The sequence below is a fragment of the Malus sylvestris genome, chromosome 1 (genome assembly GCF_916048215.2).
Source record: "Malus sylvestris chromosome 1, drMalSylv7.2, whole genome shotgun sequence".
Taxonomy (NCBI): Eukaryota; Viridiplantae; Streptophyta; class Magnoliopsida; order Rosales; family Rosaceae; genus Malus; species Malus sylvestris.
Window position 1 is genome coordinate 11,190,922 of NC_062260.1, and position 25,382 is coordinate 11,216,303.

Consider the following 25,382-nt stretch of genomic DNA (forward strand, 5'->3'; position numbering starts at 1 on the left):
CAGCCTTAACCAGATTCATCTCTAAAGCCACAGACAGATGTGCTCCTTTCTTCAAAGCACTCAAGGGAAATAAGAAGTACATTACATGGACGGATGAATGTGCCAAGGCATTCAGAAACCTCAAAGAGTACATGAGTAAAGCCCCTCTGCTCTCCAAACCAGAAGTTGGTGACACTCTCATTATCTATCTATCGGTTTTGGCTTCAGCAGTCATTTCTGTTCTTATTCGAAATGACAGTGGTGTCGAACGGCCCGTCTACTATGCTAGCAAGGCCCTACAAGATGCGGAGACACGATACTCCAACATTGAGAAATTAGCTCTAGCATTGGTCATGTCTGCTCGAAAACTTCGCCCTTATTTCCAAGCACACGCCATCATCGTGCTTACCAATCACCCTCTTCGACAGATACTCCAGAGTCCTGACACGTCTGGGCGAATGATCAAATGGGCGATAGCATTGGGTGAGTTTGACATCTCTTACCAACCAAAACCAACTGAAAAGGGTCAAGCAGTAGCAGATTTCATCGCCGACTTCACATATCATGTTGACATTGCTTCTACACCTGAAGCAATAGCTTCATTACCATTGGAAGCTCAAAAGATAGAATCAACAACCCCAGCATGGAGTCTGTATGTTGATGGCTCATCTAACCAACAGGGCTGCGGAGCAGGATTAGTCCTCACTACCCTCGACAAAGTGGCGATGGAATACGCTCTTCGTTTCAAATTCAAGGCATCGAACAATGAGGCCGAATACGAAGCCCTTCTAGCAGGCTTACGTTTGGCCAAGCACCTCGGGGTTAAACGAATTGATATCTTCAGTGACTCCCAATTAGTGGTCAACCAAGTCACGAACAACTTTGATGCTAAGGATAGCTCTATGGCAGCATATTTTGCGCAAACGCGACTTTTGCTCAAGCACTTCCACTACCAAATCACCCAAGTTCCTCGAGCGGCAAACAGTCATGCAGACGCTTTGGCTCGCCTCGCCTCGGCAGTGGAAGACAAGATTGGGAGAAAAATTCATGTCGAATTGTTGGCAGCACCAAGCACCATGGTCATGGAAGTGTGCAATTTACAACAAGGAGATAGTTGGATCACCCCAATTTATAAATTCCTTGCTCATGGCACCCTCCCAATTGATAAAGTCCAAGCTAAGCAGATTCGATACAAGTCTGCCCGCTACCTGATCATTAATGACCAACTCTACAAGCGCGATTTTACCCTGCCATACTTAAGATGCCTTACACCTGCAGAGGCGGAAATTGTCCTTTGGGAAATACATGAAGGAGTATGCGGAAATCATGCTGGGTCTCGATCCCTAGCACACAAGACTTTTCGCCAAGGATACTATTGGCCAACACTCCACCAAGATGCCATCAGAATATCTCGCTCATGTGATAAGTGTCAACGCTACGCAACTATCCCTCACTCCCCTCCCGAGCCGCTCACTCCTATGATCAGCCCTTCGCCCTTCGCCCAATGGGGACTTGATTTGATCGGCCCAATGCCTGCAGGGAAAGGCAAGGTCCGCTATGCAATCGTTGCAGTTGACTACTTCACAAAGTGGGCTGAAGTAGAACCCTTGGCAACCATTATTGAGGGAAAAATAGAAGACTTCGTATGGAAGAACATCCTCTGCAGATTTGGCATTCCCAATGCGATAGTCACGGACAATGGGCGGCAGTTCGACAATAAGAAGTTCAAGATGTTCTGCTCTAAGTTCAACATCAACTTATGTTTTGCCTCTCCAGCCCATCCCCAGTCTAACGAACAAGTCGATGCCGTTAACAAAATAATCAAGCGCACTCTGAAAACTAGCTTGGACAAAGCTAAAGGTTGTTGGCCAGAATTCGTACCCCAAGTTCTTTGGTCATACCGCACTTCATATCGGACTTCCACAGGAGAAACTCCGTTCTCACTTGCTTTTGGTACAGAAGCAGTTGTCCCAGTTGAGCTTGAGCAAGCAACATACCGAATCCAGAACTACATACAGAGTGAGAACGACAAGCAACTCACCCTCAACCTGGATCTAGTCGAGGAACACAGAAATCAGGCTCACCTGAGGAATGTCGCCTACAAGCAGCGCATCTCCAACTACTACGACTCAAGGGTCAAACCTCGCTCTTTCAAAGTGGGAGACTGGGTACTGAAGAAAAGATTACTCTGTGATAGAGTCCCGAGTGAAGGAACACTCAGTCCCAACTGGGACGGACCGTTCGAGATCGTCGGCATCAGCCGCCCTGGCTCCTACAAGCTCAGAAGCTCCGACGGTAAGACCCTTGGCCATCCATGGAATGCTGACCACTTGAAGTACTATTACAAATAGACTCATATTGTACAAGTGTTAAGCTACAGCCGTTCGGCATCCTATGTAACAAAGACCATTTGGTATGAATTCAATAAAGAGGTGATTTAGCCAACTCGGCCCTAAACTCTTTTACATTCTGAGCAATGAAACACTCAAGTGTTGAAGCTTCAACGCACATGTTTCCAATACAAAATAAAATCTAAGTATATGTCAACAAGACTATACAAAGGATCTATGCAAACATAGCCAAACATTCATCAATGATAGGGCAAACACTTGAAACTTGATAATACGAACACTTGAAGCTTGATAATACAAACACTTGCTTGATAATGCAAACACTCATAAACATACAAAACAAAAAAAAAAACTCTCAGGCTTATAACATGGCACATGCCATACAAACAACAAACTAGTGCAGGTAGAGTACATGCAAAAAGTGAAAGCACTTCTAGTCATCCTCATCTGAGGTTGAACCCCTGATCATATCATTATGAGTCCTACCGCCATTTTCTGCATTTCCAAACTCATCATCACCCTGATGACTCTGCTCATCAGCACTAGCCTCATCACCAGACTCATCTGCACTGCTAGAATAAACGGCAAGGTTGAAGGTTTCACCTTTTCGATGATGCTCATCTATTTCTTCACGGTATTTTCGAAGAACGCTTCCATCATCATAACGATCAAGGACAGCCATCCATTTCCTTTTTTCAAAGTGAACTTCCCGGGTACAGCGAGGTCTAAGGACATGGAGAAAGGCCGGGGAACCGAAGAACTCCTTCACAGCAGCTTCCTTCTCAGTCGGGATACTACTCTTCAGCTCAGAAACCTCAACCAAGGCACTATCCAACTCCCCTTTAGCCTTGGAAACCTCGAGCATAGTTGTCTCCAACTGTTTCTTAGTCGCCTCCAACTGTACTTTGAGTCTCAAGTTCTCACCATTCCGCCTCTTCAAACTCTCAAAATGTTGATCCCTGACTTCAATGGCCTCAGCTAAAGCTTTGCTCGTCTTCCTGGCATCATTCACAAGCTGCTTATTCTCTTTCAATTTCACCTTGCACCGTTCAGCCTCTCGCAGTCTGTCGTGATACTCAGCCATGACCTGCATGACAAGACGATCATTACCACTAAAATAATGCTAATAAAGAGGAGAAAACAAGGGAATGACAAAGTAACACTCGCATATGAAGACAGCTTCAACATCCGGTCGCAATCCGATTCATCTTTAGCTAAGGGCTCTCCGAGCTCATCGAAAGTGAATTGACACCCTGCCAGGCAATTGTTGATATACCCAAAGTCCTTTGGCCGCATGGCAACCTTCAAATCCTTCCAAGGGACACTGCCAACCTCTTCCTTATCTTTACCCTTGCTGCTAGAACTAGGATCACCTTCCTGCCCAATGTGTTCCCTAACTGGAGGAAAGATGGGATTAATAGTAGGAAGAGGAGGCAGCAATCGCCTATCTTCCCCGGCAACTATGGCAGCAGCACATCCAATGGCCTCAGCTTTCTTCGAGACAGCAACCTTAATGACTTCTTCTCGAGACTTAGTTTTAATGATTGGTCTCACTCGATGCTTGTGAGCTTCCTTGTGAAACAGGATGTCTTCTGAAGGAACTAACATGGGCACTCTCATTTTCTTGGTGCTAGTCTCCACTTTCTTGCCCACCTTCTCCACTGAACAAGGAAATTCAAAGTAAGAAATACCACATTATATATCTATATAAAAAAAAGGGGGGGAAGAACAAGGATCAAGTGAGGATACAACTTAGTCGCTCGTCTCTGGCACTCGGAAACTAAGGGCTGGAAACCGTACTTTCGAAACAAGGGTCGTAGCTTACCCAAGTGTCTATCTTCTTTAGGCACCCTCAGCACTTTCTCTACATCAGCTAGCTCCTGTCCGGAGAGTTTGATGGTGCCTCGTGTCACTGCATGAAGAAAAATCTTAGAAGCAAGAGAAAATCACAACAATAGCAAATAATGAGAAAATGGATACATTACAACCTACAGTCTGGAAATGAGTAGGAACACGTCGCTCAGGCGTGACACCCTTAGCATGCTCCCAATCATTATAAAGAAAGCACCAATGTTTCTTCCATGTGCAGTACGCCTTTCTCTTATCAAAGACAACACGCTCTCTCTCACTCCGACATGCACATTCAGCATAACCCGTACATGCTTTCACCGGGCGCATCTTATAACAGTAGCGCCACTGATGGAAGAAAGGTTCACCTAATCCACACTCCATCCATATAATATAAAACCCGATCAAGGTATCCCAGAAACCAGGATTGAGTTGCCCCGGTGCATAACCAATAAAAGACAGCATCCGTTGCAACCACGGATGCAAAGGTAAATTTACCCCCAAGGTCACTAATGTCTGGGTATAGAACATAACATGACCCGTGGGCGGCTTAGAAGGCAATTCTTCACAACGCACCAAACGTATTCCTACACTACGGGGGATACTACATGATTGCCTTAGGGCCTCAAGCTGCTTTTCGCTATCTAACAAGTTATTTTCTAAATGGTCCGCTGTGAACTCAGAGCGAAATATGGGTATGGCATCACAAACAACCCCCTCACCCACTCGTATGGAGGAAGAACCAATCTCGGCTAAGGTTTGACAATTGTGAGGATCAGAACGACATATGGGTATGGCGTCACAAACAACCCCCTCACCCACTAACATGGAGGAAGAACCAATATTGGCTAAGGTTTGACAATTGTGAGGATCATCCAACGTTTCTTTTGTACAAGACTCTAACAAAGGCCATGAAGACCCCGACATTGCAGGCTCAAACCTATAGCCCGAGCTGGGGGAGCCCTCATCACTTAGACTTCCAGACTCCGACATCTACAACAAACAGAAACAAACTCTATCACTACATGAAGGATCAAAACATAAGGAAGCTCACAGGGCATGAAGAACAGCTCAACTAGTTCATTATGTTCTTCACAAAATACATGAACATTCCAACAATTCAACAAAAAGGAAAACATCCAATGTAGTGGAGAAGACTACCAACCTGAAGATGGTGCAGCAAAGCAATGCTAGAATCCCTCTAAAGTAAAAAGCACTCTGTCTTCAAAAATCACTACAAGATGAGCAAATGAAGGTAAGGTAAAGAATGGAAACTTATCCTTCTTATATATAGTTCAACATGGCTATTAACATTCAAAATTCAAATTCAAACCATGAGAAAGCCCCACATGGAAAATCTTCAAACTTCTAACATTAGGGAGTTTCAAATTTCAAATGTTTCAGTTCCCCCTCCAACCAAAAAAAAAAAAAAAAAGGGAAGTGGGAACACAGCAGCTTCATCAATGGGATTCAACTCCCAATCTCAAAAGCTTCGCACTTTGTTCATCAAGGTAGTGCGAAGCACAATCAATTTATGGTGCCAACAAAAGCTTCATCAATGGAGGACAAATATCAATCTCAAAAGCTTCGCACTATGTTCATCAAGATAGTGCGAAGCACAATCAATTTATGGTGCCAACAAAAGCTTCATCAATGGAGGACAAATATCAATCTCAAAAGCTTCGCACTATGTTCATCAAGATAGTGCGAAGCACAATCAATTTATGGTGCCAACAAAAGCTTCACCTATAAAGCTTCAACACTAAAGCTTCACCTATAAAGCTTCAACCCCACAACTTCACCTACCATACAAAATTTCAACACCAAAACATATACAAGCTTCACACACTCTTCATCAAGATAGTGCGAAGCTAATTCAAGTTTTGTGTCCTACAACTAGCTTCCACTAGTCAAGCTATCTACCCAAGCACAAATCTATAGTCAATAAACCTTACCTATTAAACTATTTTCCAAACACAAAACCTTGTGGCAAATAAACAAATTTTGTTCACACAACCAAGATTCTCTTAAACTTGTACAACAACACATGAGTGAACACAAACCTTTTTGTTTTACATCCACAATATCCCTATCATAAACAGACATACATTTATATAAAATCCAACCCAAGCAACCTTTTTCTCCCTCTCCCTCTTCCGCCTCTTTCCATCTATCAAATTTCTGCAACTCCTGCTCTTCTTCAGTAGAGCTGAATTTTGGACATCTTATAGTTCTTGAGCAGATGAACAACTTTCACGAAGGAAATGTTTCCATTTGAGCGACGGAAGTTAGAGTGTTGAAGCTCCAACCATGACGGTCAGATTTCTGCAAGCTTCAACGCTGCTGCGGTGTTTCGAATATATGGAAATATCCAACCGTTAGTTTGTTCTGCATTTTTGATATGTTATGGAAGAGATGATGAGGAACAACTTTGATGAAGAAAGTATGTTGATCTGAACAAGACAAAATGAAGTTTCGAAGCTCACAATAAGTCTGACGGGTTAACAGCAAAATGATGCACAGTTACTCATCATACCTGAATCTCTGGAGTTGTCCTACTCCGATGAATCTCCAATTTGGATATGTTGTAGTTAACAAGGTCAGGCACAGCTTCAATGAATAAAGTATGCTGATCTGAATAAGGGAAAATGAAGTTTCGAAGCTCACAATAAGTCTGACGGGTTAACAGAAAAATGACGAACAATTACTCACCATACCTGAATATCTGGAGTTGTACTACTCCGATGGCTCTCAAATTTGGATATGTTGTAGTTCACAAGCTAAGGAACAATTTTCATGAAGACAACCTTGCGATTTGAGCTACAGAGAATGGTGTTATCTTGCAGAGCTACCGCGCCCTCTACGTTAACTCCTTCCTTGACTTCCTTGGCTCCAACACCCACTTTCCTTCATCATGACTTTGGAATAATTCAGATTTTTACGGGGACATGAAGACCTTTCCAGCAAAGAAAGGAAAAGGCAAAGCAAAAGAATAGCTAAAAGCCACAAAAAGTGACGGACAAAAGGAATAAATGCACAGTGCCATATTGAGCAAAGTCCAGGGAAATGGGGAAGAAGACACATACAAAGGGATGAGACTTTGAGTCTCATTGTTATTATTTCTCTACCTCCCAATATGAAGCAAGAAAGCATTGGGCTTCACAAAAAATAAATAAAGGGGAGTGGGCACAAACCTGTTCTCCTCTTTGGGCTTGCCACACAAATAAAAAATGAACAAAGGCACTGGATCCCTTCTTTTCGAGGGCTTGAAAACAAATGAGCAGTTTTGGGTTACACAAAAATTTTGGGCCCTCCCAAAGCTAAACCTAGCTTGAAATATTTTTGGATAAGGCATATATGAAGGTGTGACATCAAAACAAGGCTTCGTTACTTTGACAAATTAGTAGCAAGCAAGACACCTCATTCGGCAACTCTCCTCGCCTGAAGACTTGGGGGACTCCTACCATATGCTACTGCACCTTGATACTCGGAAGTCTCACAACCACTCAGTGACTTGGATTTTTCAAGTCTCCAACCGAGAAGTTTTCCTCACATAGGAAATTAAGGGAACACTACCTCAAACTACATGCTTCACTCACAAAGCTCCAACAATACAAGTTTCAACAAAAGAAAAAATTCAAAGAACTTTCTGAAGAAGGCTTTGGTGTATTTAACACAATATGTTGAAATGAAGCAAAGCTTATTTATTAATACTTCCGATAAGCCACAAATATGTACATGTACATGAGTCAAAATAAACAAACAAGAGGGAGCCTTCATAAAAATTGCTTAGGGGAAGTGTCAGCAGTCGGTAGAGCCCCAGAAAGAGAAAGCACCGGAGGGTGGTTATCCGGAGCCTCAGTACTTGACAAAACCCCAGAAGGAGGAGGCATTGGAGGTTCATCATTTGAAGCTTCGTTACCAGGAACAGCCCAAGAAGACGAAGGCAATAAATGCCTTTGGAACAAACCCACAAACCGCTGATGATCAAGTAAAACCTTACCATCAGATTCCTTCATCTGGTCAAGCTTCCTCTTCATGTTTGTAGCATAGTCATGGGCGAGCCGATGCAACTGTTTATTCTCATGCTTGAGCCCTCTAATCTCCTGTTTGAGACTCATCACTTCAGCAGCCAATGATTCAACTTGGCGGGTTCTAGCAAATAGGCGTTGGGCCATATTAGACACAGAACCTGCACACTGAACACTAAGAGTCAGAGAGTCCTTAACAGCCAACTCATCAGATTGTTTGGAAAGTAGTCTGTTATCTTTGGGAGTGAGAAGGTTCCTGGCCACCACTGCAGCGGTCATATCATTCTTCATCACAGAATCCCCAACGGTAAGAGGACCAGTAGGGGATATGAAGGATGGGCACCATATGTTGTCTGGAGAAGGCGTGGCTGTCTCTTCTCCAAGGTTCAAGTCAAAACGACGGTCGGAGGGTCCAGACATTTTCAAATGTGTTGAAGAGGGAAGAGGTCAGACAAATCAAGATCTTAGAAGTGCAAGAATGGAGCTTCTACTGGTGGAGATTCAAGTGTGATGTGGAACTTAATGCCAGCCTCTATAAAAATCTGCAATCGACGGAGCTTCAGAAATCGAAGAGGCGTTTGCTTTCTCAAAAGCTGGGCTGCTCAGAGACCACGAGGGCCGATATCAGAAATCGAAGAAGCACCTACTTTTTCAGCCTCGTCAGCACCTGTCACATGCATGCTCAGCTTTGCGGAAATTACGGGCAATCTGTCGAAGATTTCTGGTGAAGTAGAAAGCACGTGAATCTTACTGTTCAATCACCACTCTCTACACGCAACATCAATTCCTCAAGTACCACATATAACTTTGCCAAAAATCTCTGACAAAGTTTAGGGACGAGAATTTCGAAGTTCCAGCTACCCTACTATTACCCACAAGGGTAAAGGAACAGCATCACTGCCTGACAACTGGAAAGTCCCTATGTGTGTCGACCTCCGTGTTCTGTGGCAAGACAGACTGGCAAGAACGTCCAACCTTTACTCACATTCGAGAAAAGACTCCCAACATAATTACTCTCTTAAAAGCCGAAGCGGCACCACTTTCCGAATCTCGAGAGCCAGATCCCCGACGGGATTGCTTGTTCGAAAATCGAAGAGGCACAGCTCTCAGAATTTCGAGAGCCAGATTTCCTTAGATAAAGCTTGTCTGTAATCTTCACACGCAACATCAGCTTTCCAGATACCACATACATCTTTTTCAAAGTGCTCTGACAAAGTTAAAACACGTGAAGCTGACAGCTCCCACTACATTGCTGTGACCGAGAATGGTAAAGGAATAGCATTACTACTTGCTATTGAGAAATTCCTATATATGTCGACCTCCCTCCTCCACGGACAGACAAACTTGCAAAAATGCTCAACCATTTCTCACATTCGAGAAAGCACCCTCGACATAACCTCTCGAAATACTCAGCTTTATTTCCCCCCGATAATACCTCAGCAAATAAGCCACACCAAGAACAAGAGTATCTCATATCATCAGGGTCGAAAGCAAGAGTATCCCATATCATGCTTTCTCCCTGTCTTTGTCTTTGTCCTTGTCCACACCTGCAGGACAAGGAGAAAGAGAGCAGTCAGTCGGAACCTGAAATCAAACATCCAATCTGGAATTGACTGCCTGGAACCTTTGCCTGGTTGCTTACTTAGCATTGCTCTCGAGTACTCATCTTTAACTGCTGTCAAGGTCACGAATTCCACCGGTAAATACCTCATGACAGTTGATCAGATATTGGCTCTTTACACTGAAGCTGCCAAGCGTGGATGAGTCACTATGAAGGAATGTTCTGAAGGACCATTTAAATGCAAAGGTTGCACACCACTTCTGCCATGCAAAAGATTGAAGCAGAAGGGTCAACGATGAGCTGAAACAGATCACTACATCATGACACCTTTCCATACCACATTCACTATTCCGTCAACAGCAAAAGTATCCCATATCATCAAGGTCGAACGTACTCTAGATTTGATGGACTTGTTTTGACCCTCAAATTCTTGAGTCGGCCTTATACTCTGGAGGGAACCAGAAAACCCTCCAGCACAGTTCAAGAATAAGCCTGTGGAAAGTTACTTCTTCAAAAGCAAAAGTATCTCATATCATCTCTTATCCATTTGCTTCTCCTTATCCTGGCAGTTGAATGAGAGACAAGGAGAAGGAGAACAATCAACCGGAAGCCGAAGTCAAACCTCTGATCCTGGGTTGCTTGCTTGCTTGGAAGTTTGACTGCTTACCTTGTCTGTCACCTCTTTCGGCAGATCTCCTAGCTCGGCGACTTGGGGGACTCCTACTATAGGGTTTGTATCGCACTTGACCAAGCCCGAAACTACAAGTAAGCGTCAAGTGAAATTGATATATTACCTTGTGCATCTTCATCGGTTAAAGATACCACCCCTGGATGGAGGAAACGTACTTCCAGAGAAGATGCCACATCTACTTATGAGAAAGATAAGGCAAGTGAAGACGATACCACACCTCGGTACTTAGAAGTTTGGTGATTACTCAGCGGCTTGGATCTTGCAAGTCCCCAACCGAGGAGCTTCCCTCACTCGGGAACTTAGGGGAGCACTGTTTGTACCATACTTGACTAATCCCGAAACTACTGAGCACCGGTCAACGTTATACCGTCAAAGACCCAGAAGAGTTTCCCTTCAACCAGGAGGCCAATCACAATGCAACACGTGTCGACATCAGAAACCAATCACAGCGCGACACGTGTCAACATCAGAAGCCAATCACAACACGACACGTGTCAATATTAGAACAAAACTAGAAACTCTCTTCTATAAATAGGGATCATTCTCCCACAATAATCTCTAATGTCATTTTGTACTAAACTATTCACTAGAACTCACTAAACCAGAGCTTGAACCTATGTATTTGTGTAAATCCTTCACAATTAATGAGAACTCCTCTACTTCGTGGACGTAGCCAATCTGGGTGAACCACGTACATCCTGTGTTTGCTCCTCTGTCTCTATTCATTTACGTACTTATCCTCACTAGTGACCGAAGCAACCAAGCGAATGTCACAAAACCTGACACTTTATGTTGTACCAAAGTCCTAGCTGATTTTGTGCATCAACACCATTTATTATTTTATATATTTTCATAAGTACCATTATATTATTTTAAGATTATCTTTGGTAAGAAATGAGAGAATGAGAAGAAGAAACAAGAGGGAGAAGGGAAAAAAAAGAAGCAAGAGTGTTGGCTGCCCAATCAGAGAGGAAATGAGAGAGCTTCGGCCAAGGGAAGGAAGAGAGAGAGTGAAGGTGACCAACCAAAGAGAAGGAAAGGAGGGGAAAGGAGGGAGGTGTGGAACACCCAACCCATCTGACCCGTACATCCACAGCAACCCGGTTTCGAACCGGTGGAGTTTTCCGACGATATCCATCAAATTTTCAGGTGATTTTCACCCATTCACCACCACTAAACCTCGTCACCATATCTTAACATCCAATTCTAGCCAAAATTGACTCGAAATGGTGGAGATTTCACGAAGAACATCCGTGGGTGCCGCGGGGAACCTTGCTCGTGATTTACCAAATGTGAAACCATCTCCCCCAATTACTACAACTAGATCACTCCCCTAGAACCCAGGAACAAAGCCCAGGCAGTGGTGGAGGCGTCGAAGCAAGTTTGGAGGTCGAATCGAGCACACCTAAGTATAGGGTTTCCGACGGGTTTTAATCAAATTGAAGCTCTTCCTAGCCTATTTGGCCTTGGTCATAGGTATGAAAGTTACTCTACTCATTGAGATCTTCATTCCTGTAATTTTTGGTAATTTTTTAAAATAGTTGGATTTTCCGGCGAGTCAAAGCAGCCGACCGCCACCCACGGCGGCGCATGGCCAAGGGGCCATCGATGTTATTCTTAGGCTAAATTAGGTGTCTTGAGCTCAGTTTTGGTAATTGTATGACATAGGTTGATTGTTGGAACCTAAATTCTCTACGTTACATTAATAGGTAATTATATGAATCGATGATTCAACCATTGGATCGTCACCAAACTTTAATATGTTATAGTACATAATATTTAAGGACCATAGGAACTTATGGATCGGGAATCCGATATACGGATCTTCCCGAATTGGATTTGTAAGTTCATAAAATAAAATGTTAACTGCCTCTTGGTTTTGGCAATTGGCGGAGATCCGACCGTTGGATCGTAATGGAGCTTTAGGATATTGTTCTAGAAGTATAATGTGTATCTTTGGAAGTAAGGGATCGGAAATCCATAATGTGGATCTTCCGAATCAAACTACCTAGGGATGTGTGTTATGTAAGTTACATATTTTATTGTTAAGAATTCTGAGTTGTGATTGATAATTGTTCTAGGCGCCAATCGTTCGTGACGCCTCTATGGTTCTGCTGGGGAGTTGTAGCATGAACTCCAGGTGAATGGGCTTTTGTTTTTAGTATATATATGTATGCTTGGTATTTTTCCTAGAAAATGCGTTTAAATGGAATTATGTTTTAAAATGCCATGCCTCATGATTTATACTGAAATTATGAGTTAGTATAGTATGCATATTGTGAATTGACAATGTGGATGCTCAGGTGAGTTATAGATTTTTAATGTGAGTTGATGAGTATGTTGAGATGCATTAAGAACTTATAAACCTACACCCCCGGTGTTAGTGCTCCCATTTGTGGTTAGGGCACAGTCCTTCACGTGATGTTCACCTCCCGCACCGCACGCTCACCTTGGATCCAAGTTAGGTGCACGGCCTGTCGTACAGACCACTATAGGTGGTTCCGACTCGTAGGTGACCCGGGATTATTCGCACAGTCTTCACGTGATTGTAGCACTTGAGCGAATTTATTTACACCCAGTCCTGTCGTACAAACCACTATAGGTGGTTCGAACTCGTGTGCAAGTATACTTGATGAGCTATGGATTCAGCCGTACAGGCCACAATAGGTGGATCCGGTTGACATATTACTTTCATTGATTTACTTCACCTGGTTTACTCGTTTTTTATGCTGAGATATTTGACATGGCATATATTTGGATTTTGCTAATTCGAGTATGGTTTCGATATATGTATATATTCTATTTTCTGGGAAATTATATAGGTTTTACAGTGAGGGATTACTACCTTTAATAATTGAAATGGTTTTTTAAAAGCTTTGTTTTTGCCCACTCAAACTTTCTGTTTTGCGCCCCTCCAGATTGAATTGCTGAAAGTTCGTTTCGACGAGGATTCTTGGCAAATCTCAGGATAGGTGGTTACTTTTGAGGGTATAATCCTTATCCACTCCACTGTACTTACTTATGTTCTAACGTCACGTGTGAAGTGGGTTCATTCCTGCTCACCAGCGCACTCTGGTATTTAGGCACTCTTAGGTTTAAATTTATTCACATTTTCCCACATCATCACACTTTATGGCTTCGTCACCTTCCAGGTATCAGCTAGCACAGCTCGATTCGGAGTCCTAGTGAACATTCCAAGTTGGGGTGTGTCAAATCAGCTCACAGAATTCAACTTGATGACATTCAGTGTCACCCTTTTAAGGGGCTTCTTAGTAGGATTTGAAAACTAAATATTCCTCACAAGGTTAAGTTTTTTGGTTGTCTGTTAGTTAGAAATAAATTAACCACTAATGTTAAGTTAAATAGTTTTAACAATAATAATTCTGCCTTATGTTCATTATGTAATAGTGCTGAGGAGGATCTTGGTCACAGATTTAAGACTTGTCCTTTTGCTCAGGAAGTGTGCAAGCTTGATACTAAGTTGCCAACTATATCCTTTGTTTTGAGTATCAATTACTGGCTTGATAGCCTTGATTATATAAATAAAGACGACTTTTCCGATCTTAGTATGGTCCTTATTATTTGGTGGCAAATGTGGAATGAAATGAACGACTTTGTCATCAAACAAATCAAGCCAAACTCCTTCCGCAACTTTAGAGCTGCAATCTCTTTAGCTAAAAGCTTCTTGCTTGCTAATTCTAAACTGAGGGCAGGGGCTCAACATAAGAGTAGTAGTAAGATTAGATGGCTTCACCCGGAGTTTGACTACCATAAAATGAATTTTGATGGATTTGTGTTAGGTAATTTTGCTGCAGCAGGTTTTGTCATTAGAAACCATCTGGGTCAGCCTTTTTTGGCGGGTTCGAGAAGACTGGGCTAGAACACGATCATAGTTGCAGAGGCTTTGGCTGCTAAGGATGCTTTATTGCTTGTTAGATCACGGGGTATCAAGAAGGCTTTGATTGAAGGAGACTCGAAAATTGGCATTGATGCGATCACGGAAAAGTGTTGCAATCCTTTGCGTATTCATGCAATTATTGAAGATATCAAATGGTTGGCCTCTTCTTTTGATTTTATAAGTTGGAAGCATATTTTTATGGAAGCAAATTTTGTAGCGGATGTCGTCACCTCATGTGGGCATGTGTTAAATAACTTTCATGTTTGGATTGGTTGTGTTCCTTCTGCAGCTACCAGTGCCTTGTTGTTTGACTCTAGGGACCTTGGATGTTCCCAGGGTTTTTCCCTCTCTTAATTTTATTTTCCTTCTAAAAAAAAAGCTAAAGTTGTACTAGAGTAACACAAAAGAATCATTACTATACCGTCTACATTGTGATAAGTTCAAAGATCAATACAAATGAACTTTTAGTTCAAGGATCAAAACTCTAATTGAATCATATATCAAGATTCAAGAGTCAATGATCCAACTTTTTTACCTTTACTTTAATTTATATTTAAGTTGGTTGGAAATTAATTAATTGAAAGCCATATAACTGTTTGGTTTATTATTTAAAATTTTAACTTTCTAGCTGATTATAATGTAACTTTACGTAGACAAAAAAATTTGATCATATCATTGTACGGTAATATTTTTGGCTAGCACATCCGGTGAAGAAATCCTAGCTCGCCCTTGGATGATGGCACCTTTTTAATAGGGCATTGTAAGGATTTTTTTTTTTTTTTTTTTGCATCTTTTTGTGGATTAATAGATTGGACCAAAATGAAACTTTAACCATAATTCAACAAATTATACACCAAATAATTTGATTGAATCAGAAAAGTCAGAGATTCAGATGTCGCCATGAAATGGAGTTCAAGTGAACATGGTACTAACCCAAAAATCTAAAGTGGTGAATGTGAAACCCTAACTTCAAAGAAATCTAAGTATAATTTGATCTTAGATCATGTGTAAAGTAGGCACCATTCTGATCACTGTCATAAAATGTGTTAGAACACCTTTATAAGAGAAACTTGAGCACATGCACAGCAAACAAAATTTGTATTAGACACCCACCAAAGCAACGTGGAAGTCGAGTATCATATTTCAGAAGTACTCCACCAAATGGGCACCTTATTAAAATAATTTTTTTACATGATCAGAATATAAAGTGGTACATCATATACATCATATAGTAAAATATAAGTAAACATAATATTGGTGCATTTCACTTTATAGTATGATTAAATGTTAGATTAATGAGTCGACAAGTTCAAATTCACATTATGATGCAAGAACAACATTCATCTTCACTACTGCAGATGATTACTTACTTAAAAACTCTTTCTTATTAAACAGAGAAGTAAATGAATAAAGTAATGGGAAAACTATATGAAATTAAAAAATGTAGATGTGATTATGTCAGTGAAAATTGAAAAAGAGAGTTTTAACATTTAAGGCATGATTAGGTTAAGTTAACAGAAGCTTGTCGGGGTTAGGAGACAGATGGAATGCACGTGCGTCACCGAAATCACCGAGATATATTTCGAACGCAAAGATGCGGTGCACGTGATTTTCTTGGTCAAAGGTCAAAAATAGTGATTACACGAGTCTATCGAGGATCTTTATTTTTTAATAAAGGAGGGACGGGAAAGAACCCCAGCTAAGATAAGAACGATGATCATCATCATCACCATTCAACTCAATTATTTGCCACATGATACAGTTCAAGTGGATGATATTGTTCAAGTGTTCTTTTGTACAGTTCTTTTCTAGCTATGATCTTCAAAATCTCAAATTTTCCTAATTTAATTTTTTAAGAAACTATTATTGAGATTTTAAAAATTTTATTTCATTTTTAAAATTTATAATTAAAAAGAAAATTACATTTGTAAATAATGCAGAATAAGATTTTTTGAGTGATAATAACAATTCTGTGTTTATTATTTTACTCAACCATGTATTTAAGTGTTCACTATCAAACATGTATTTATGTTGTTCCAACTTAATCACGTAGACCTAATATTCTAGATGGTACAACCGCTACAGAGTGTTTCGGTAGTTGGGAATAAATGCTAGGTCCGTATTTCATACGGCATGTCCTATGTTTGATTTCTGGGGTTGGTAAATCACACGATAGTAGTCAGGGATAGGCTGTAATGCCTATATGAATCTTCTCTGCCTCCGAAATGATGAACTGTCGTGACGAAGTTACTAGTTGATATTTTTTTTAAATAAAAAATAAATATTCTAGATAGTACGAACCTTAACATATTTGTGGAGTATCATGTCGAGCCAATACACATTATCAACATTGGTGTTTTAGATATCACATTGTTCATCAATTAAATTGCCTAAACGATTTCTGAGTAGCATACATCATTACACAATAGACATAAATGAGAATGGAGAAAGGTTTCCAAAAAAAAAATGAGAATGGAGAAAGTGGAAGAGGGAGTTGGCAGAGGAGTTAAGAATTGTACGTATATGCTATGCTGTGAATCTTTGATTTATATGCTAGTAACACTGCCACGTATATCTTCGTGGCTCAACACTCTAGGTTGAGATGGAGGGTATAGGATATCGCATGGTTTAATTCTACTACAACTACTACCCTTTTTATAATTGCATACAAGGAAACGATAGTATAAATCGGGTTAGGAGACGTGTACTTTAAGTGCATGCAAATGTTGCTTGTTATATAATATATATATCTATATATATATATATATATATATATTGGGTTTTCACATTCCTTTTGTCTGGTGCAGCACGTGTGATGTAACATGCCGTTTCAAAAGGATGAGCAAGCATATATATGTACAAATATAATATGCATACAAAATTTCAACTTGTTCTGCTAAGGTTTGGCCCATATTGCTGACTGCTTGTGGGACAAATCCGATCTAAAATGTTTTTCTTTAGTTCTCTCACATATTTTTCGACTAGTTTAATTTTTATAATTTTTATATTATTCAGAGATGTAGTTTGTTCCACGTATAAAGTCCTCTTTGTTGCTATGTCAAGGTATTGCTTTTTTAGAACAATATTATTCAGAGAGATACTTGCTCCTGGATATGTGACATATATTTTGGGACCAACCTCCTTAAGGAGGTGGCCGCTCTGAGACACGTCTGTTATTTCGTGGCGGTGGAGACTCTGAATTAGTTCACCGGAACCAAAAGGTCAACAATAGCTACCGATAATTTGACTTAGAAATTATGGAAAAGAGAGTGATCACTTTGGATATGTCAAGGAATTATCATGTCATCCTAAACAGCACCCCTTTTAATGTATGAAATTTTTAGCACACATTAGGTCATCTACAACCAACTCTACCAAAGAGTAATAAATCAAAATGTAACATGTTTTGACACAAAATCTATATCCAACTAATGACTAGACCAAAAACTTATGAGCCCTACTAAGTCATACTTCATCTACCAGGCCTACAGGCTGGTCAAAAGGAGCCAGCCAGCCAGGCCGTCTCTAGCAGCCTAAAACATGGGGGAATAGGCGCGCCCCAACTCACTGAGATTGAAATTGTATAGATTCCAAAGACACCAGCCCCAGCTGAGAACGAAACATGGCCTAAAATCCATTAATGTGGACCACGCCTTGCATGGCACGTGTCGTCCTCCCTCATAAACAATGAAAAGAAATTCTCATTAGATCTTTCCCTTCAAAATCTAGGAATCAAGTGATACAGATCTTTAAATTTTGATCAAACGGCTAAAAACAAGGAAGTTAATAAAAAAATTTAAAAATTATAATAATTTTTTGTCGTTAGATCAAATTTTAAAAGTCTAGATCACTTGATACCTGAACTTTGGAAAGAAAGATCAGGAGAGGAACTCTTTCCAGAAACAATGATGCCTCCAGATTAATATTCACACTCCTCTACCGTGCTACTGCTTCTTCCCTTATTTAATTTTCTTCCTCTCAAATTAAAATTTAAAAATTAATTAATAATTAATTTATCGAATTAGCCAGCGTCATATTGATGTCAGGTTACTGTTGAAATTTGATATGCTAGTTTAATTCAATTAACCACATCTTCAATCAAAGAAAGGGCGTATTCATTTAGCAACAAGTGACATTCAAAATATGTCTGAAAATCTTATTTTAATATGGTTATTTAATTCAAATAACCATATTAATTTAATTAAAATAATAAATTATTGAGGGGGCTAAAAAATAATCTCCTCGGTTGGAGATGGTATAAAATATGGTATGTGATTGATCCTTTAAAAATAATTTATTGTAAGGCTATAGAGCTAAACATGGCCCTTTGATCCCCTTTCGGTTGAAGATAATCTTAGATAATCATTTTATTTTAAAGTTTTGATTTATATTTTTGTGGTTGAGATAGAAGAGAAATGCATTAGGAAAAAAATAGTTCTATTGAAAAGAAAAACACTTATTGGTAGCATCGTAATAAGTGCAAGTATGGGCGTGGTGCCGGTATTGTATATAAGTTGAAGTTTGGTGCACCATGTTTGGGCTTGAAATCGTAGATCTTGACCGAATAATAGTGATGGTAAGCTTAAGAAGGAGGTTGAAAGTCTCGGCCGATAATGTATTGTTGATCGCAGGGCCTATTCCTAGGCGATGTGGGATTGCAAAGAGATCATGATTGGTTTTTGCCATGGCCAAATCCTAGACGAAATAGGATAGGCTAAGGATCATGATAGGTTGCTAAGAAGATTTAGATTAACTACCCAATGATTAGGATTGGTTTCTGGATAAAACCCGAATTCATTACATAATACGATCAGGTTTAGAGTCTTAGTTCAAGTTAAAAAATGTGAGACTCAGTTACGATAGAGTTCTGGTGGAAAAATATCTTCAAAGAGACTGAGGCAATTCTACTATATCAGGATAATATTTCAAGAAATGAGATGGATGCGATGGTAAGAAACTTTTTCAATCAATATTTGAAAGGGGGCGTGAGTTCGAGTAAGATACAAATTGGGTCAATTGAAGGGTCATTGACTATTTCATATGCACCTCTTCATGATATTCATCCATATAATCCTCATCCAGGTCGCTAGGACACCATAAAAGAGAGAAAATGCTACAATGTTTGATAGATTCATAGGAATTGTAGATTTAGAATTGTGCTTAATTATGACCTCAACCAATAAGTCATCACCAACACAATTTGGTGTTGAGCATGTTATGCAAAATCAGCGTTAGTCTTTGGAAGGGAAGAAGATAAAAAATAAAACCTCATTGTCTCAGTACTTACTACATGTTCTGAAGGAGGAAAAAAAATTCGTTCGTGTAACTTGGTGTAGGGAAAAGGTTTGGCTTACAACCATGGGAAATGCAGTATCAAGGTAATATGGATATAAAAGGCAATTAATGTGTTGCTTGAGGAAATCTTGACCCAAATTGGCTACACAACAACCTGCATCAGCGTTTCTAAAATTAGCCACAATAGTCTCTTCTTGGATCCCCAGACTTGACTTAACTAACTAAAGGATTCTGGCCTATGACCTAATATGCGAGAACCCGAGCTTCTTTACCAGAAGAAGCACAAAGTGCACTACGTTCCGTGAACTAGTGCCCACAAAGATCCATACAACTGCGCATTTTTGCTACGACTAGTTAGTTATCTTTCCTGTTCTTACAGAACTCTAACAACTGCCGACAAGCTACGCAGCCTATAGGTTCCATAAACTTATAAGCGCATAACACCCCTTGGGTTACTAACCATGAATTTCCAAACAACTGCATACTTTTGTTGTGGCCAGTTATCAACTTTTGTGTTTCATATATCTTTATTATGTTGTGATGCAGGCCACACAGCTCAAAAGATCGGTGACTTAAGGACCAACGAAGCAGCGACGCATGGTCAGGGTAGTAACTCACGATGAACTCAACTATTCAACACCCCAGCAAGCCAAAACTCATGGCCTAGACACATTTGCTAGGATCGCCTGCTTTTATCAAAATTGTGTGAATAGTTCGCAACTATATGGCTAAACGTTTTACAAGACACTTCAAACAAGCAAAATTTCAAGAACATTCAAGGCAATTGAATAACGAAGATAGAGCTAAAGAAAAAAAGCAACTCACAAAATTTCTAGCAATTGATCAAACTAGCACGAAGGCCACCAAAATCTGACACAAGCTAAACAACTTTTGGCTAGCCTACGCAACTTTAGATTTATATGCCTTTTGCCCTTTACTATACGCAGCATATCATGTGTGAAGGCATTTGTGAAACCAAAAATAATCCAAACAATCTTGTAGCTGACGCATGAACTTTTATGAAATGATGAATATTGTAAATGCTAAGTAGTAAATGTAAATATGGGTGGCCTCATTCCTACATATGCAATGACACCAAAACGCACCCAAAAAGCACAAACTCCAACTCTTTTAACTCCTCAATCCCCTGTTTAATTCCCATCATATATTTAAGAGAGTTAGAAGAGATGAGGGAAAATAATAGTTAGAGTTATCTTTATACACTTATTATATCATGTAATGAGAAAAATCACTAGTGCTATCCTGAATACGTAGGCACATTTGCCGAACTTCGTAAATATTGTGTCTTATTTACTTTATATGTCACTGTGAACACATGTCGTCGATTTCACAACACAACCTCATCAAGTTCTCTTGCCCATGACGAGAAGAAAAGTTTGTTTGTACCATACTTGACTAATCCCGAAACTACTGAGCACCGGTCAACGTTATACCGTCAAGGACCCAGAAGAGTTTCCCTCCAACCAGGAGGCCAATCACAGCGCGACATGTGTCGACATCAGAAGCCAATCATAGCGCGACACATGTCAACATCAGAAGCCAATCACAACACGACACGTGTCAATATCAGAATGAAACTAAAAACTCTCTTCTATAAGTAGAAATCATTCTCTCACAATATTACCTAATGTCATTTGTACTAAATCATTCACTTGTACTCACTAAATGAGAGCTTGAACCTATGTACTTGTGTAAACCCTTCACAATTAATGAGAACTCCTCTACTCCGTGGACGTAGCCAATCTGGGTGAACCACGAACATCTTGTATTTGCTTCCCTATCTCTATCCATTTACATACTTATCCATAATAGTGACCGAAGCAATTTAACGAAGGTCACAAACTTAACACTTTCTGTTGTACCAAAGTCCTCACTGATTTTGTGCATCAACATTTGGCACCGTCTGTGGGAACGAAACTTATTCTCACTCTCTTCAGCTTTGTTAAGCTGGTTTCCACCATTCGTCTACTCTCTTTTGACCAGGCATCCCTCTCCAATATGGGGAGCGAAAGAAGCCACAGCACACAGAATAACACCTCTCTTGCACCTAGTGCGAAGCAACGAAAGAAGGAAGGAAAAAGGGTTGTTCTTCAAACTAAAGTCGATGAGCTAGAATCTCAAAACAACAAGATAACAATGAAGAATGAGGTCCTCCATGAGCAGCATGAGAAGCTATTTGAGATGCTCCATGAAACTAGGCGTACTCAAACACGCGAACTCGTTATCCCTATGGACATCAACCATCATTTGGATGCCTCCCAACAAGGAAGGTCACCTTCCTTCGACATGGGTATCCCTGATGAAGAGCGAGCTAATCATCAAAACATTGATCAACATGAGACTTCTCTCAACCCAGCTGCTTCCACCCGAAGTAGGAGAAGTGGAGGAAGACACCTCCTTGCAGAAAGGTTGGAAAGATCGAAAGCCGTTTATCGTGACTGCCGTGACTTCCTAAAGCAACGTCGAGAGAATCCCCTCCACATAAGCTTGAAGATCAATGACCCAAGGGTTTCTAAAAGACTCGGTCCCCTCCCATGTCCCAGGCCGGCTACCAATTTAGGGAAGGGGCAATAAGTCTTAAAGAAACACGAAGGTATAAGGGACTCAGAGATGTTTCGACAGATATACCTTGAAAGTTAGTACAACGAGTCCAGGGAAAAATCACATGCTCTTTATCAAACCTTCCTACTTCCAAGAGGAGATGGAGATTTACGAAAGAAAGCTCCAGTGGTACATGACTCCACTCAGGACCCTCTTGTCCTACAACTTCTTAATGAAGTAAACAAGTTGAAGGCCGAACGACAAGTTGAGATACCTGATTGGAACTAACCTAGGCCTGGCCCTCTTACAAGGAGGATCCTCGACACCCCCCTCCAAGCAAAGACAAAGCAGAAGCTTGGCTTGCAACTCTATACTGGAAAGGAGGACCCGATTGAACACCTAAGCCTCTTTGAGTCCACCATGGCATACCGAATGCACACCGACGAAGAGCGATGTCTTCTCTTCCCCTCCACCCTCTCTGGCGGAGCTCTAGATTGGTATTGCAGTCTTCCACCTGAGACGGTAGACTCATTTGAGGAATTGAGGAAACTGTTTGTTTCTAAACACATTTTCTAGACTATCTCTTGCATTCTGCAGATGACTTGTACACTATTCGCCAGAAGCCGGACGAGTCACTACGAGAGTATGCCGGTCGCTTCAGCCATGAGTATTCTCGCTGAGCTGAGGCAGATGACAAGACCGCCCTCAAGGCCTTCACGGCAGGCCTACGTGATTGTTTCTTCAAGTACATGATCAATTCCAACACTTGGAAGACTTACTCTGAGGTGATGGCATAGGCTTACAACCATGCCTCCGCCGAGGCAAGGACATATCAAGGGAAACCCCCCACAACCACCCCTTATCAGTAAGTAGAGAGTGGAAGCCAGATCCAACCAAAAAAGAAGACCTCGACCTTCCAAACAGCAGCTGTGCCTCCCCCTGCCTTACTTAATACTTTGCCAAGTCAACAAACATATCAATTTTAGGGCAAAAGGAAAGATTTCCATCCTCACCAGTCTCATTTTAGTAAAAGGAGTAAGGGACATTACCGCGATAACTAAGGGTATCGCCATGATAATCCCCAACCCTAAGCAGTCAACACAGTAGGTCAAACACGTGTCAGGACAGCCCCTACCCCGAGGTATGAGGCATACACACCTTTGAACGCCACATACGTGGCCATTTACCCCAACATAGCACACCTGATACCGAAGCCAAAGCCGAAACACCTGGATTACAAGCCCACGAAGAACACGGGCACGTTTTGCTGCTACCACGAGCATAACGGCCATGACGGCAAGAAGTGTATCACCCTTCGTGATCATATTAAAGCTTTGGCACGTGCACAAAAAATTAATTAATTCCTCATTCACCCTCCAAGGGGTAACCGTAACCAACACCAGGTGAATGTGATATATTCCATAAGTGGTGGCACATCCATATCTAAATCTTCCAACAGGACCATGAAAAATAGTGAACGAGCTTTAAGGTCTGGCCACCAAATGTTTCACGTGGAAGACATCAGGGGAGGTAAATATCAAAAGCCTAACTGGGATCCAATATGTTACTACCCTGAGGAAGAAAGCCTCACAACGACCTACTGATCGTGGAAGCTCACATAGCCAACTTTAAAGTACGACGAATCCATGTAGACACACGGGCTTCGGTCAATATCATGTTTGATGAAGCTTTCAGGGCACTTAATGTAGCTGAACACTTGCTCAATCGCTCGATTTCCCCTCTGATAAGCTTCTCCGATGATATCGTGCAACCTTTGGGGAGCATACATTTACCTTTCACCATTGGTACAGGCCTTTACACAGCTACCATTACCACTAACTTCCTGGAGGTTGATTTTCCAATGGCATACAATGCCATTTTCAGACGCACAGGTATCAGGGATCTCAAGGCCATGGTATTCACACATATGTTGTTGATGAAATTTCCAACCCCTATGGCAATGGTTACATTAGAGGAGATCAACTTAGTGCACGATCATGTTACAACACTTCGGTCAAGCAACAACATCTGCATGTGCCCAAGGAAACCCTTTCTATACATGACCAAGTCATAAAGACCAGCCCAGACGAAGCCAACTTGGATCTTCACGATAGCAACAGTCAACCCGACGATCCTCGAGATGACTCTTTCACCCAGCAAGCACAACCCGATGAAGAGTTGGAGAATGTCTCTATCTCAAAAGATTATCCAGATCGCATGGTGAAGATTGGTACCACCTTGTCACCACCCATTCGGTTGGCATTGATCTCTTTTTTGCAAGAGAACACTGAGGTCTTTGCCTGGTCATACGAGGACATGCCAGACATCTCTCCCAATATAATCTGTCATCGCTTAAGTATTGACCCCAAGACCAAGCCCATGAGACAGAAGCGAAGATCTTATGACGTTGAACGGTACAAGGCAATGAAGGCAGAAGTTGAAAAACTCAAAGGCATAGGTTTCGTCCGCGAAGTCAATTATCCAACGTGGGTAGCAAATGTTGTCCTTGTTAAGAAGAATCCAACCAAGGAAAGTCTCCTGCTCCAAAAGGTCTTGTGGAGAATGTGTGTCGATTACACCGACCTAAACAAAGAATGCCCGAATGATAGCTTTCCTCTTCCTCTCATAGACAGACTTATAGACTCTATAGCAGGGTGTGAACTCCTGAGCTTCATGGATGCTTACTAAGGATACAACCAAATCCTCATGAACCCTCCAGACCAAGAACACACAGCCTTCACTACTGACAGGGGACTATATTGCTATAAAGTCATGCCCTTCGGCCTAAAGAATGCAGGAGCGACTTATCAGAGACTCATCAATTCAATGTTCGCCAAACAGATTGAGAAGGGCATGGAAGTTTACTTTGATGATATGCTAGTCAAGAGCAAACATGCTGACCAACACACCACCAACTTATCTGAAACTTTCACCATTCTGAAGAGGTATCGAATGAGGTTGAACCCCAACAAATGTGCCTTCAGCGTAGGCTCTGGAAAATTCTTAGGTTTCATGAAAAGCCAACGAGGCATTGAGGCTAATCCCAAAAATATCAAAGCAATCATCGACATGAAGGAACCGATAACTTCAAAAGACATCCAGAGCCTTACTGGCAAGGTGGCAGCCTTAACTAGGTTCATCTCTAAGGCCACAGATAGATGTGCTC

The 25,382-nt window shown here is 41.1% G+C and overlaps 1 protein-coding gene across 1 annotated transcript; it reads right to left on the reverse strand.

The window, feature by feature from the left end:
• Positions 1 to 2,260: 2,260 nt before the first annotated feature.
• LOC126628941 (uncharacterized) lies at positions 2,261 to 5,104 on the reverse strand. The gene is made up of 4 exons (XM_050298857.1): positions 4,319 to 5,104; positions 4,087 to 4,242; positions 3,498 to 3,991; positions 2,261 to 3,417 (listed from the first exon to the last, which is right to left on the reverse strand). Exons 1-4 carry the CDS (start codon positions 5,004 to 5,006, stop codon positions 2,764 to 2,766), a joined length of 1,992 nt encoding a protein of 663 aa, XP_050154814.1. The 5' UTR covers positions 5,007 to 5,104; the 3' UTR covers positions 2,261 to 2,763.
• Between the last annotated feature and the right edge of the window lie 20,278 nt (positions 5,105 to 25,382).